General features: G+C 41.4%; 1 protein-coding gene across 1 annotated transcript in view; it reads left to right on the top strand.

Moving 5' to 3' along the window:
* Positions 1–16,398, top strand: part of RGS7BP (regulator of G protein signaling 7 binding protein) — a 75,283-nt gene extending 58,885 nt beyond the window's left edge. Inside the window, exons 4-6 of the mRNA XM_054033013.1 lie at positions 6,516–6,663; positions 8,240–8,310; positions 15,358–16,398. Coding sequence (XP_053888988.1) covers positions 6,516–6,663; positions 8,240–8,310; positions 15,358–15,449 — 311 coding nt within the window. The 3' untranslated portion in view covers positions 15,450–16,398. The remainder of the gene's footprint in view (positions 1–6,515; positions 6,664–8,239; positions 8,311–15,357) is intronic.
* The last annotated feature ends 421 nt before the right edge of the window (positions 16,399–16,819 follow it).

Genomic DNA, 16,819 nt, shown 5'->3' with positions numbered 1-16,819 from the left:
CCACCTCCTTGAGAGGCAGTAGCTACGCTGACAGAGAAGCCCTCTCATCTGCATAGATAGCCTCTTCAGTGAAGCGCTACAGTGGCACAGCTGCTTGCTGTACTGTCTTAAGTGTAGACCTGCCCAGAGTGTCACAGCTAAATACAAGGTGGAACAGATTGCTTAACATAAGGAGTTGAAACATGTTTCAAGAGATCATTTGTGGTGAAATGGGGAGTTAACACACCTGCAGTCATAGGACAAAGGAGGGTTAGTAGATTTATACAATCTGTTCTATCTTGTATTTAGCTGTAACACTGAGTGCCTTTCCCAGACCTGAAGAAGAGCTCTGTGTAAGCTTAAAAGCTGGTCTCTTTCACCTACAGAAGTTGGTCCAATAAGAGATCTCACCCACATTGTCTCACAAATATTTGTTAGCATCCCAGAGTATGAACAAATACACTGAAATCCTGTAGGTTGTAGCAACAGCAAATAATTTTTAAATTCATTTGGGACTATAATGGTGACTGATAAAATAAAATAGCTCTGCTGACTCACATTTTCATAGTAATAAGTCCAATGACAAGTAAGGATGCTAGGTGATTTTATTACATTTAAATACTAGTTGCACAGTGATGGGGTTACTTGGAAATCATGTTAATGAATGAAATAATTTTTAGTCTCTGCAATCTCAATTAGATCAGGTTTAGTCACCGAGCGCGAGAGTCATTATTTTACACTGGAGTTTCAGGTTGGTGTGAAATTTTATGAAATCAGCTACATTTATAACGAGAAATATTTGCCCTTTTTGTGGCAATTCATAGAAAGCAAACTCTCATTCTTTCATCACTTTGTCCATAGATGTTCACATTTTGCCACCGGAACATAGAACTGTGGTTGAACCACAGTTCTGCTAATAAAACGTTTTTCCCATGTATTTTATCTTAACCTTGTTCAGAATCAAATTGCTCTAAATAAGTGAGGATCCTCTTGCACCAAGCAACTGTGAAAAAAGTGTTATAACTATTGAATTGACAGATTCTGAACTGTGGAAGTTTATAGATGGATCACCAAAGTTTAAATGCCCAAATACATAATCTACACAGAAACATAATTCCATGGTACCATCTGCAGATCTTAATAGCCAGTTTGCTAACATTGTTACTTATATTAGTAAACTATTAGCTTCTGGACACATGGGAGTAATGATAGGAATGTGTTTTACATCACAGAATGTTGTCATGCTTGTATACTGTGCATCACTGGAGCAAGCTAGCTCTTATACAAGCATTGGGTAAAGATGCATGCAGGAAATCAAAGAGGAAATGAGGCAGGAGTTTTGGAGGGCAAAACAGAGGGAAGGGTTTTTCCTCATAGTCTAATACACACTACATTGAAAGCCACTGTGTCAAGGAGTTAAAAGCTCCCTTTTCAGTTGTCACATATTTATACTGAAACTAAACTAAAATGTCACTGTTAATGGTAGGAAAATATCATATCCATAGCCCATTGAAGTCAGTGGGCTGTGGATCAGACACAAACTGCAGCATGTTGACAGGTAAACATTCTGTGCATCTCTTCCATTATAGCATTCCACTTTATTTGTAAAGATTAGGTAACATGTAAACTTAGAGTTAGTGGGACCCCCTGGACAAAAGAACACATCATACCGCATGCACTACAGTGCAAGAGGTTGAGTAAAGGGGCTGTGGCCATCCTAACTCAGACATTATGTGCCTTCACGGGTTTTCTTTCATGAAGTGCTTTGTCTTTAATAGTTACTGCAGTTAATACAGTCAGACTGGGCATGGGACTTGTACATTGGATTTGTCCAACTTTTCAAAAAAAAATCATATATAATCATGCAGTATAATCATGCAGGGTTAAACTCTGCCCTCAGATACTCACACACAGCTCCCCCTTGATTTCAATGGGAATTCTGTATGAGTATCAGAGGTTAATATTTGGCCTCTTTCAAGGTGCACTATGCTGTCTTGCAAAATACATATACATACAAAAGGGTCCAATTCAAGTTGGGAGTCGAAGGGGAGTCTTTCATTTTTGTTTTTTCCCCTTCCAAAGTGAAATTTTATTCAATTTGCAATTTCTTAAAATGAAATGGGAATATTTTACAGCTTGGTCATTATTTCAAAATGTATCCTTAACAAAAGTCTATTGCCATGACCTCAGGAAAGAGTGAATTAGATTCACAGAGTTACCTCTCTAATTAAGATTGCAGTGTGCCCCAGTGGAATAGTACAGGCGAAGCAAGGGTAGAATCAGCACTCCATGTCTGTACTACAGACTTCTGCCAGCTATATTGGTAAGGGGTCTGAAGAGGTGTAGACATGGTCTTATGATACTAGTCTGCTAGGCACTTCAAGAAATACCATAGAATAGATATTTGGATTAAAAAGGAAAGAATTGAACCTAGTGCAAGAATTGTGTGCATGCATCACGGAGCAAATACACCACAAAGCTAAAGTGATGTGAATTCAGAGTGATCTAGTTACTGTATTGTATGTGCATCACAATAATAAAATTCTAAATTACAGGTAAGTGTGTACCATGCACAGTACAAGAGCCTTACACATTGAACAATCCTGGCATAATTGTTTTTCCATCATGCATTTTGTATTAATAACAAATATCTTAAAATAGTACATAAAAGCCTTTGATAGCTTATAATTTAGATTAAAAAAACCTCAATGAAATCATGGTGTCTTTCTGTGTAAACTGTATTTCACTTCAAGTTTGAGGAGCATTGCAAGGATAGATTACTTAACTGATGTGCTATGATCTCATTACCATTACCCTATTTCAGTGGTTTTCAACCTGTGGTCCACGGACCCTGAGGGGTCTGCAGACTATGTTAAGATTTCTAAATGGGTCCGCACCTCTATTTGAAAATTTGTAGTGGTCCGCAAATGAAAAAAGGTTGAAAACCACTGCTCTATTTGAAAACTGGTATGAGAAAGAAGGACAAACTGTGAGAGAAAAGAGAAGTACAATACATGTGAGGAGAAATAAGCACTTCAATACACTGAACTCTCCTTGGGAAAGAAGAGAGAACGGGTCAAAGGCAAGTTTGGAAGGGGAGCATATGATCCCCACTCTAGCCCTATGGAAATTCCCTAGAAAACAAGCGTTTTTACTGTTTTTTCCTAATTATTGTTTCCATTGAGACATCCACTCATTCTTCAGAGATCCCAGGGGCAGCCACAGCCAAGGGAGTCCCTGGCATTGCATCATAGGGTCATGGTACCAGGGAACAGGAGTTTGGAAGGAGTGGTAGGCAAGCACAGAGGCTCCACCATATTCCAAGGCTATGCTGGATTTGGGGGTAGACCCCAGGGCCTACCTCACAGGTTTAAGCCTATGACCAAGACATTCTTCAGAGGCTTTATTAACAACAGACTCCCAGTTATTTTTCAGGTGATTCAGCAGGCACCCTGAATTTCAAGGAGGTCTTCATGAATCAGTTACGATCCAACAATATTACTAGTGAACAGATCCTTCCAGCCAAAGAGAGCTTGGTACATACCATTCATACTGCCAAAATTCTACAAGACTGCCTTTGTGCTGACAAAAAAAAAAAAATTACAGGCACTGCACGTCTGTCCTTTGGAAGAGGAAATAATAATCCCTGTTTTAAAACCATAGCACTTTAAAGTAATGGTAAAATTAATCAGCACCAAATTATTACACTACTTTGTATTTCTATAGCACCAGTGACAAGTTGGGTCACTTTCAAGAGCAATCCTATTTCATAGAAAGGTGATAAGTGTGTAACATGAAAGCTGTGTATTGTGTAATGAGCTGGTATAACTCACTGCTCTTTCCAGTACAGCAAGTAAAATAGCCAAGAGGACGAGACAGATAAGCAATTAAGGTTTCACACTGAGGTCTCTGATAAGACAATGACAAATGATCTGGAAAAATGGGTAAACAGCAAGATGGCAAAGTTTGCTGATGATATAAAATTACTCAAGACAGTTAAGTCCAAAGCAGACTGTGAACTGTTACAACAGGATCTCACAAAACTGGGTAACAAAATGGCAGAGGAAATTCAAGACTGATCAATGCAAAGTAATGCATATTGGGTAACTATACATACAAATAATGGGGTCTAAATTAACTGTTACCACTCAAGAAAGATCTTGGAGGCATTGTGGACAGCTCTCTGAAAACATCCGCTCAATGTGCAGCGGCAGTTTAAAAAAAAAGGCTAATAATGTTAGGAACCAATAGGAAAAGTATAGATAAGTAAATATCATAATGCCATTATATAAATCCCTGGTATGCCCACACTTTGAATACTGTGTGCAGTTCTGGCCACCCCATCTCAAAAAAGATACATTTAGAAATGGAAAAGGTACAGAGAAGGGCAACAAAAATGATTTAGGGTATGGAAGTTTCCATATGAGGAGAGATTAAAAAGACTGGGACTTTTCAGCTTGGAAAGAAACAACTAAGGGGGTATATGAGAGAGGTCTATAAAATCATGACTGGTGTGGAAAAAGTGAATAAGAAAGTCTTATTTACCCCTTCATTAACACAAGAACCATGGGTCACCCAATGAAATTAATAGGCAGCAGGTTTAAAAACAAACCAAAGGAAGTACTTCACACAGTCAACCTGTGGGGCTTGTTGCCAGGGATGTTGTGAAAGATAAAACTATAACAGGGTTTAAAAAACGAATTAAAAAAATTCAAGGAGGATAGGTCCATCAACAGCTATTAGCCAAGATGGTCAGGGATGCAACCCCATGCTCTGGGTGTCCTAAAGCCTCTGACTGCCAAAAGCTGGGAGTGGATGACAAGAGATGGATCACTTGATAACTGCCCTGTTCTTGTCATTCCCTCTGAAGCACCTTGCATTGGCCACTGTCAAAGACAGGATACTGGGCTAGATGGACCATTGGTCTGAGCAGTGTGGCCGTTCTTATGTTCTAACTGTGATGTATAATTGGGAGGAGGTGATACTAAAGCTAAAGCACAGAAGGAGATCACCCAGGAGGAGGGTTTGATTGACTCTTTGTTAAGCGGCGGGTGAGGAGGGGAGACAGAGATGGAGCAGCACTTTAGTCTGGAGTTCAAAAGGAGACTCCATGAGAGATGAGAAGTGGAGCTGTTCCCTGTGGTCAAGGATTCCTGAGGTGAGTGAGAGGTTTTAAAAATATATATATATATATATGGAAGTTTGATTCCCAGGATCTCTAGCAAACTGCCAGGCTGAGAACATGCAAACAGCTCTAATGACCTGAGAGGCTGGATGATGGAAATAAACAAGCAGTTTCTTCTATGCTGTAATTACACAGATCAGGTTTAGCTAGGTGATTTCTGGCCAAGTTTAAAGATTAGATAGGCATTCAGACCACAGATTTTGTTTTTAATATTAATTTCTCTCTATTTGTAATAAACCTTGCTTAATAAGAGCTTTTTGGTCATAGATTGTTTGGGCAAATTCATGAGGTCCATCTAGAAAGGTAAACAAACTTGAACCTCTAAGGAAGCAAAAAGAACAGGAGTACTTGTGGCACCTTAGAGACTAAGGAAGGTGTCTGGAACCCCACTCTGAAATTTCTCAGTTCAGATGGCACACACAAAAGAAATCCATCCCATCAGATGCCTAGTGCCAGGGCTACACTGGTTACCACAGAGTAGAGTGACCAGATAGTAAGTGTGAAAAATCAGGATGGGGGGGGAGGGGAATAGGCACCTATATAAAACAAAGCCCCAAATATCGGGACTGTCCCTATAAAATTGGGACATCTAGTCACCCTACCACAGAGGAATCGCCCAAGGGCCATGGACTAGAACCTTGTCAGGGCACCAGCTAATCTCATCAATTCTAATTCCTTTACAGTCACCATCACCATGGTCCAGGCCCAACATCTCCTTCTCTCCCACACAAATGCCCTTAGGACCTGGCTATCAGCCCTCAACCACTCAGCTCTAACACCTCCTTTTATTTCATTGTAGTACGTATGAATCACAAACGTGGTACAGATTTGGAATCTGCTGCATTTTGGGTTGTGAATGTTGGCAGGTGTGTAGTGCTATTAAAACTTGACAAGTACAGAACTTCACATTTTGTCCTACTTTTTCAGCACAGCATTCTACTACTAACTAGGATATGTGCATTGTGCTGTCCATTGATGTGAGAGTTTTTGAAGTCATTTTCAGTAGATGCACTACAGTTCACTGGTTTTTGTTCCATGTTGCCCTTTGGCCCCTGACACAGATTTTATATAATTAAGCAAAATGTTTAGCTCCACACTCCTCTCTGTGACCTCACTCCTGCTGTTGCTGCTTGGCATAAGTAATGCAGTGGCCAACCAGCAGAGCTCTCATTAGCAGATGGACAAGTTGCCATCCATTCCCTGTCCTGCTCGCTTTTCACGTGGAGTTTGGGTTCATAATTCTCTGCACTGGTGCTGTGCATGATCAGGTCCAAAACACCACATTTCAGTCTTTGTATAAGCTGTGTTTAAATAACAGGGATATGTTTTGTTTTGTCTTAACATTTTAAAGGAAAAGAGCCGTGTGCAACACCCAAGATCCTAGACAATAAAATGGAGGAGAGTTCAGAAGTACCTATTTTAGAAGACACATCATCTTCACCAATAGATATTCAACAGCATTCATGGCAGGTTTCCACCTATATTGAAAACACTGAAAGGTATGTGTAGCCTTTATTCCTAAATACTGGAATTTAGGCCTAATGCTTTATTCAGCCTTTTCCACAAAGGCAATCAACATTGTTACTTGTATCAGTACATTAAAAAGGCATTTTAACATTTCTTCAGGACAATATACATGACAGTAACTTCTAAATCAGTGGGTACAGTGGTGGGCCAGGAATGAAATATTTGATTTAGCTGAGTACCACTGGATGCCACTGTCAAAGCACGAAGAAACTACAGAGATAAATTTGCAGAACAGAGATAATAAGACTGATTTTCATTCTAATTTTAACCAGGCCTCTGCTTTTGTATTCCAAATTACCTGGTCTCCATTTTCGCACCTGCAAGTCAGGTATTTAGACATCCAATTGACATCAGTTGTGTGCCTGCCAATAATTCTGAATGTGTGGAAATAAACAAGTATATACCAAACTGAACTCCTTTAATCCTCTGGCTATGCAGGTGCAAGTTGAAGCTTTTATGGCCCTTTAAAAAAAAAATAAGTAAGAGATAACCCTGCTGGCCATTTCCATTCTTACTAAAACTGATCTATTATCTAAGGCTTTGTGTGAGTTACCACTGAGAGCCTGAGGGCTACCATATTTCCTTGTATATAACCAAATTCTGTTCTATTAAAAGAAGAGCTGAATAAAACTGAACAATAGGAAAGACAGTTGCACTGCTCTGTTTAGGAACCATATTGTAGTATCAGGAGTATCCAAATGAATGAGGCAAGATCACACTGTCTTTCAAACCAAAAACCCTTCAGTGCAGCCTGAGCCCTCACACAGTTTTTCTTTCACTTTACAAACCGTGAGCCACTTTCAAAACACACACCTGTAACCTTGCTATGGGAGAGAGGAAACCCATTATAATATCAGTGGGAATTATTTAGTCTGTTTTCTCCCCTTTAACATTTTGGGCAAATCCCATGCACTTGAGAGGGGTCAGGTTGACAGGCTGGATGAAATGTTCTCTTCATCCACAAAATGGGAACTGATACAGTACGCGTGGTCCCTGCAGTCATTTATTTATTACTTTTTAAACACTGCCTTTGTGCTTGGTACTGTCCCAGATACAAAACACAGTCACTGTCCCAAAGAACTTACAGTCTAAGTGTTTGCCATCTAGGGGCAAAGGGGTAGTGCAGCCAACACTGGTGCTGATAAATGCCAGTTGTGCTACATATGGTGCATCTCTCCACTAGGAATTGGACTGAGCCCACCAACTCATTTTTCAAAGACAATTACCACTTCCTGGATGTTGAATGATGTCACCATCCTAGGATAAATTTGAACCAGAAAGTTGCCAATTACAATCAAATCAACCCTCCAGTTCCTCATTAAATCTAAGGGCATATTCCTCTTGTAACAAAAATAAAGAATTAGACTGGCTTTTATATTGGAGCCAACTACCTGTCCATTAGATAGATCCAAAAGAACTTGTTCATCCCATTTTGAGTTTATTATCTTTTGTTATTTCAGTGTATTGTACTATTCCTACAACCCCCAGAAGCAGAAAATAGGTTATTTGAAGTCTCCATTCTATCTATTTTACTTTTAATTTCCACAGAGACATGAGAGAAATGAAAAACCTTTTAAGCAAACTCAGGGAGACTATGCCTTTACCATTGAAAAATCAAGGTGAGTCTTTTTCTGTATCTAATGTAAATTAAGGCATTCAAGTGTTTTGGCTCAGTTTATATCAGAAAAATCTACATTTTTTCAAGATATTATTAAAAAAATATTCTGGGTAAGTCCTGGCCCCACTGATGTCAATGACAGAACTCCCAATGACATCCATAGGGGGAGGATTTCACTCAATAGGGTTAGTCGAGCATCCTCCAACGCTAGTATATTTTGGGAATTAAAAGCTAAGTTATGTCTCCGCTGAGCAGAGCTGTACTGGAGGAAGGGAAGTGGCATAATAAAATTTTATTATAAAATTTGCAAATGACAAGAAGCTCAGAGGGGTTGCAAGTGCTTAGGAGGGAAGGATTAGAATTCAAAATGACTGAGAAATTGGAGAACTGGTCTAAATTCAACAAGATGAAATTCAGTATAGACAAGTACAAAGTTCTTCACTTAGGAAGGAAAATGCACAGCTACAAAAATGGGGAGTAAATGGCTATTGGTAGTCCTTCTGAAAAAGGATCTGGGGTAATAATGGATCACAAATTGAATACTGGTCAACAATGTGATGCAGCTATGAAAAAGTTTAATAGCATTCTAGGTGTATTAACAGAAGTGTTGTATGTAAGACATGGGGGGTAATTGACCTGCTCTACTCAGCACTGGTGAGGCCTCAGCTGGAGTTCTGTGTCCAATTCTGGGAGCCACACTTCAGGAAAGATGAAGATAAACTGGAGAGTGTCCAAAAGGAGAGCAACAAAAATGAAAAAAGGTTTATAAAACCTGACCTGTGGGGAAAGGTTAAAAAAACTGGGCATGATTAGTTTTGAGGAAAAAAAGACTGAGGGGGGACCTGGTAACAGTCTTTAAATATGTTAAGGGCTGCTATAAAGAGGACTGTGATCATTTGTGCCATAACCACTGAAGACAGAACAAGAAGTAATGGACTTAATCTGTAGCAAAAGAGATTTAGGTTAGATATTAGGAAGAACTTTATAACAATAAGGGTAGTTGAGCTTTGGAATAGGCTTCTAATAGAGATTGTGGAATCCCCATCTTTGGAGGTTTTTAAAAATGTGCTGGACGAATACCTGTCAGGAGATGGTCTCTAATTTGCCCTAAAAAATTAAAAGCTAGGCATATTCTTTATCATATATTATATTAGTATTTCTATAATGCTGTCAGTGTACATGGCAGCATACAACAAATAAAGTATGCTAAGCATAACAGGTCCTTGTCCCAAGGAGCTAACAGTCTAAAGGACAGCAGTTGTGAGAGAAACACAGAATGGGGAGAATACATTGCACTCCTGAAGTTTCATGGAATGGAGGGGATTGCAAAGGGTTTGGAAGGAGGGGAGGAAGAAATCTCTTTGTGCATTATATAGAAGATCATTCCAGGTAAACAGGACAGATGGTAAAAAGGTACAAGTCTGGAATGGGGCACAAAGAGAAAGAAGAAGGGGAACATGGCAAAAGGAAAGACCTAGGCTGCGGAAGAGGAGAAACTTGAACTCAGTGCAGAAATAGAGGAAGACAGTTCAGAGTTCCAGGGGGTGAATCCTTCCTCTGCATTCTGGCCCTTTTATATTGCTCTAGTAATCCTTCTGACAGGTGGAGTCAGGAGCAACAAGGGCCAGGTTCAATGTCTAGGGATTTCTCTTACCACCACAAAATAAAACCGTCTCAAGTCCCCACCTAGTAATCTGGGAAAACTCAACACCACCACCTCAAAGGCAGTCCTTCCCCACATGCAAGCACTGAGTATGTGTAAAACAAAATAAAACTTTTATTAAAAGGGACCCAACGTTAATTTGGGAAAACATCAGAACCACAAATCAAAAGCATGCGACCATAGGCAAACATCCACCCACAGTGTGTTGGGCAGTGTCCTTGGCCTCAGTTTCTCACTTTGTGGTGTGAAAATCCAACAAACAAATGTCCCTTAACACACCACTCCCCTCACCTGCCACTGTACCCTACTCACCGTTGGCTGTCCTTGGTTAGCGAAGACCCAGAGTTCAGCGGTACGTTCACATGGTTCATCTCCCACCCGTGGGGGCAGGAGACATTGAGCAATGTCTCTGCTGCTGCTTGCAACTGGCTCATAGCTGTCGCTGTCTCTGCCACTGGCCACCACTGCTGCATCCACAATGTCACATTCTGAGGTTCTGCCACTTAACCTATCTCTTAATGATTTCAGCAGGTAATGGGGAACCTCACAGCCAATTCAGTCTTTGTATTGTCTTTCTCTGTCCACAACAATGTCTAGGGCTTAGCCCCTAGACCTGTTCAGCAACATCATCATCTCTAGGAATTACCAGCCAGAAACAAGGACTCTCAATTGAGACCAATCAGCTCTATCGTTAAATGCTAGATTCTTGGCAGCATCCACACCACCACATAGAAACACCTATCTCCACTCTCTCATCTTCATGGGGACGTGGCATCCCTACCCCATGCTTAGCAAGTGAGGTTCAGTTTAGGGTGACCCCCTCAATCAGGGGGGGTCACATGGTAAGCACAGTTCTGCTACCTTTTACTCATACAATAAGGTTAATACTTCATCTTCATTACCCCTGCATTCAAATCCTCGAGTGATTTGTAACCCCAAACCAACCCAAATTGACCATTTTGGCAAAGCAGCTCCATCTGCTGCACACGTAGGCAGAGTAGGCATGTCTGCAAATATGGTCTGCTCCTGAAGTCATTTCCCCCAGCTCATCACAGGGGAGAGCTCATTCAGATTCTCCTTACACTCTGCATAGATGGCCTGAAGATCTTTGGTGAATGCACCAGAGGCTTTTAGGGCTGTGCATCAGGCAGACATACTTTTAAGTAGCCCAGAGGCTGCTCTAAACTATGCTGGGGGCCAGCTCCAAGATCAAGGAGGTACAAACGGCTCTTTTGCTGCTCCCACAAATATACACCATCTATGTTCAGAGCTTACTGCCCACTTCTGGGAACTGAGGTCTCAAGAGGGGACGATAGTACTGATATAGAACTTTACATCTTCAAAGTATTCTAAGATCTTTAATTAAAACTGCATTTTGAATTCATCAAAGAGGAAAAATAAGGGAGAGAAGAAGACCCAAAAGGAGGAGATTTAGTTAATTACCAGTGTACGAGCTAATAACTTTAATGATTAGATGTGAAATTAAGAGCATGGTTGTAAAAAAAAGTTGTGAGATGATTTGATAGTGTTGAATGAATGAATCCTTACAGGACCTGAGCCTACTCTCAGTGAAATCAATTAGAGTTTTGCCGCTGAATTCACTGAAATCAGAGTGGGCTCACAATCACTAGTCTTTTCAAGCTTAGTATAAGGCTACTAAACTTGCAGCTTTGCTTGCAGACTCATTTAAGAAGTGTTCAGATACCCAAATTTACTGTGCATGTGCAGTGGGTGAAATTTAAGAAGAAAGAGAATGTATTCTCTCAAAGGAATCATACATGCAAGACAAAGTCCATTTCTTACCCTTGTTATTACAGCTGCATATGCAGCACTCGCCCTGCAACTGGCATGTGTAATATGATCATTCTCGTCTGAGGTGGATATCAATGCTGCCCTTTGGATCACCTACCAGGCGATCCAGAAATATTTTGGACAGCAACCTATCCCCTTCCCTGCCAGGACACCTCCATTATGCACTTAGGCCCCATAGGGGCTTAGGCACTGCAACACCTGGCCTAACTTTTAGGTGCCTTGCCACCCAGGAGAATCCACAATCCCCAAGGTAGGCAACCAGGCTCCCTATGCAATGCCTGGGGAGAGTTAGACTCCTAAGAGAGGGGGCCACAAAAGCCAGCATGCTAGGTGGGGAGCCACCTAAGCTAGCCAATTGAAGATGCCAAAGAAGAGCTGTGTCTTAAGCTTCACCCCATTCAGTGAGGTAGACCCCTAAGTATGTGATGGAGGGAGGCACCTATCTCCACTTAGGATTCAAAGCTGTGAAACTTCTCCTGGAGACAGGTGCCTAAGGAGTTTCTTGCAAGAATCCTCTCATATGCAGACATCAGAGCTCGATATCCAGGTACGGTAACCAGGGGATAGACTCTGTATCCAGGGAGGTGAGGCATGGTAAGCAGCCCTCCAGATGTCGAGATGGGCACTCTTTCAATAGATGAGTTATTGTCTGCAACACTGCCCAACCATCACAATCTGGAGAGGAAACCAGGCCCAATGATAGCAACTCTGTACGATCCTGAGAGTAGCCAGTCAAGCATGGTCCAGGATCTACAATCAAGTGGACAAGGGTGCAGATGCAGCAACAGGCTCCTCAATTTACTTAACGTGTTAGATTCTCTTATAGAGTGGAGGCATCAATGGGAAAGATAGTCATTTTCAGCTCCCTTCTGGTGCTGATTGTCCAGCTTGGGGAGCAAGTCTACTGCCTTCATGTGGCACCCCCAGTCTAGCAAAAAGCAAAGCAAAAGTAGACAAAATGCAAAAAAACCTGAGCTCTTACAAGAACAATGGCACACACCTAGCTCCACACGAAACAGCCAGGAGAGGGGGTAGAAAGGAGAGGGCAGCAGGAGTGACCTTTCTTGTAACCTTTAGCCCAGTAGTTAGGGAATTCACCCAGGAGGTGGGGAGCCCTAGTTCAATTCTCCCATGTGCCTGATGTGGAGAAGACAGGTGAATGCCGTAACCACTGGACCATAGAGTCATTCTTTCTCTCTGGTCCAATGCGTATTTATTTATACACCATGGAACAGCTTTCAACAGGAGCGCACCATATCAGGGTATCCCATAGTGCAGTGGCTGGCACCCTCATCTGTGAGGTGGGACACTCAGGTTCAAATCCCTTCTCCACATCATGCAGAGGGGGGAATTGAACTGGGGTTTCCCATGTTCTGAGTGAGTACCCTAACCAATGGGCGAAAGGTTATAAGGAAGGCTGCTGCTGCTGCTTCTCTCCACTCCACCAGACTATTTTGTGTGGAGTTAGGTGTGCTCATATCACACCAGCCCCCACAGGGCAGATAGACATTCATAAGAAGAGCCATACTGGGTCAGACCAAAGATCCATCTAGCCCAGTATCCTGTCTTCTGACAGTGGCCAATGCCAGTTGCCCCAGAGGGAATGAACAGAACAGGTAATCATCCAGTGATGTATCCCCTGTCGCCCATTCCCAGCTTCTAGGGACACCATCCCTGCCCATCCTGGTTAATAGCCATTGACTAGCCATTCCCCCACTTATCTCACCTGGTTTGAGGAGTAAGGCTTAGGAGCAGGCCCGACACCAGCTGTCAGGACTGACGCGGCAGTGCATGGGCCCAGAAGTAGAAACATATGGCACTTTAATGGCAGAAATTTAAGCTCTGAGGGATGTTAAGATGCCTCCAGGTTTAGGCAGCAATGTGGTAGGAGTTTTGAGAATCTCAGTGGCATCTAAATTTTGGACTTAGGCAACTGAAATCGGAGTTGGACACTTAAGTCCTAATGTGGCTCAGGGCATCACTCTGTATCAGTCTGGTCAAAGTCAGTCCTGAAACCAGGTGTCTAAATGTAGCATTATGTTTTTCCAATTTTGGAAACACTCTTCTTAAAACCCTTTTCATAGTTAGCAAGCATTTATTATTCATGTTTTTCTTGGAGCTGTGAAACTGTTATTTTTTACAAACAAATATAAAAATGCTGGGTGGATGGGGGAATAGGTCTTTTATCTTATCAAGGAAAAGCTTGGATTATTAGGGAATGTTGCCTAAAGTTCGGATCTTGAATCCATATAAAAATAGCTTTCATTTAGGTTCCTAAATATGGATTTAGGAGCCTAACTTTAGGCAACCAAGTTTGAAAATGTTGCCCTGTCTCCAGAGATGAAAGGGTAATTCCTTTCAAGTTGCATCTGAAGAAGTGGGTTTTTTACCCACAAAAGCTTACGCCCAAATAAATCTGTTAGTCTTTAAGGTGCCACCAGACTCCTTGTTGTTTTTATAGATACAGACTAACAAGGCTACCCCTCTGATCTAAAGTTCAGTGATTGAAGCACTATGCCACCTGCCAGGATTTCTGTCTTTCTTCCTCTACCTTTTTTAGTTATCCAGAATTGATATTCTGAAACACTATATGTTGTTATGGAGCAATGGCCATAACTCTGTAATTAGCATTTTAAGACTCAATAGATAAAACAAAACTATATTATTGGAATAAAATTGGCATAGGACAGAGTTACTACAGAGCTGCATCATCATAATTAAAGCTATGATTTTGTCAAGGATATTTTTAATAAAAGTCATGGACAGGTCACGGGCAATATATAAACAATCATGGAAGCCGTGATCTGTCCTTGACTTTTTTACTAAAAACATCCCTGACAAAATGGGGACAAAATGGCTGGGAGGGGTGCCCCTACCGCCCTGTGGGGCTGGGAACTGCGGGGGAGGTGGCAGCTGTGGAGTTGTGGGGGGCCCCTGGCCACTGAGCAGCTCTGGAGTCCCTTTGCTGCTGCCACCAGCAGCTGGAAGCAGTGGAGGCCCCCCCTCCTGTGGCCACTGAGTAGCTCCGGGGTCCTTCTGCCGCTGCCAGCTGGGAGCTGCAGGAGCCGGGGGCGGCTGCTCGCAGCAGCAGAGCCGCTGGGCAGCTCAGGGGTTGCCGCCAGTGGCAGCAGCTGGTCAGTTGCAGGGGTCCCGCCACCCCCAGCTGCTGGGCAGCTGTGAGAGGGTCCCCTGCTTCCCCGGGGAGGCTGAGCTGCTGCTGGGTCCCCTGCTGCTGGCAGCAGCTGGTCAGCTGCTGGGGCCTCCAATGTCATGGAGATCGCTAGAAGTCCTAGATTCCTTGACTTCCGCAACCATCGTGACATAATCTTAGCCTTAATCATAATTCATAGTGTACGGACATGCTCTTTAGAAAAAGGTCTGAACTTAGATACATTTAGATTGTAAACTCTTTGGGGAAAAGACCATCTTTTTAGCCTGAGTTTGTACCGTGCCTAGTACAATGGGGCCCTGGTCCACTACTGAGGCTCCCAGGTGCTACTGATATACAAATAAGTAAGCGGTTTCTTTTTTATACGCCTAATTGTATTACATTTTGTACTTCTTTCATTACAGATGATAGCAGCCTCCTAAACCTGACTCCTTATCCATTAGTGAGAAGACCGAAGCGACGATTCTTTGGACTGTGCTGCCTTGTCTCAAGCTAAAAAAATTCAGTACAGAAACACCAAGAAAACCATAACTTTCATGAAACCAATAGTATTTGACCTTTGAAAGGATAAGCCTTACTGCTCTTGATTATATAGCGTTTTCTACACTGCCCTATTCCTACTCCTACCGCCCTTTTCAAAAAGGAGTTTTACAGTTCAAAGTTGTTGCTCTCAAGTACCAGAAAGAGAATAGATTTAACATTATGGTGATTTTTTTTTTTTTTTTTTAAGATTTTGTAATGACATTCCACATGTCTACTTTAAACCATTCAGTGACTAGATGCAGGAATTATGGTTACTAGCTCATCCTAAAGCTTTTTTATTATACAAACTACAAAAGAAATTTTGTGTACAGTACAAAACTAGGACTATAGCTCTTACTAGGATCACATTAATAGAATATGATCAAACATTGTAAACAATCTTTAAACATAGAAAACTCTTTCAAACATCAAAACGTGTTAAACTTCTAATATTAAAAACAAACTATTGTAATAGAACATGCACAAACTCTCCTATTGCTTTTTGTGCTCTCATTCATATTTAGTCTTCCACTATATCTCAATTTAGCAAAGAACTTCACAGTAAAATCTCTTAATTTATCATACTCAAAATCATATGAAAAATATTCATATTTGTAAATACAAAGTAATCATAATATCTACATACTGTACAGCACATTTCCTTTTAAATCAATAGTGTCTGTTTCAACTTTTGGAAGAAAGGGGCAATGGAGTTAAAAGATGGTGTAGTACAATATACAATTACCCTTTAACATAAAGCAGAAAATACTATGTTTCCATTAAAAGTTGAAGCATGGTGTCTGCACATCAACTTAGTGTTAACTCTTATAGGGCATGCCAGAATTAGCTCAGACTGTAAAATATTAGGCATTTTACATTGTTAATAAAGTTTTTTAGGTAAACTAAAAATTGTCTGCTTTCTAATTATTATATCACTAAGAAATCAATTGACTATAATGTCTCAGTAACAGTATTCACTCCATTTTCAAGACTGCCATTCTCAGAGGAAGACAACAAACTACAATCAGCCCATATATATTATTTAGACTTACAACTAGTGGCAATGTTCTGTTTTGCAGGACATAGATATCTGGGAATGATTGTCTCAGACAGAGGGAAGACAGACAAGACACCAAGAATGTGGTTTAACTAGGCTGCAACTTTATTAAGTAACATATCTGGGAACTATCCAGCAGTAACTATTCCAGGGCAGGCCATCCTTCCCTTGCAATCTGTAACACCTGGTGGAGGGCTGGTATCAGCCCCATACCACACCATACCTCCCAACAGTCCCAAATTTGTGGAACTGTCCTACTTTGACCCCTGAAGCCCCCCCGTCCCAGT

The sequence above is a fragment of the Malaclemys terrapin genome, chromosome 6, assembly GCF_027887155.1.
Source record: "Malaclemys terrapin pileata isolate rMalTer1 chromosome 6, rMalTer1.hap1, whole genome shotgun sequence".
Lineage (NCBI taxonomy): Eukaryota > Metazoa > Chordata > Testudines > Emydidae > Malaclemys > Malaclemys terrapin.
The sequence above is the reverse complement of the archived record's forward strand: the minus strand, read 5'-3'. Positions and strand labels throughout refer to the sequence as shown.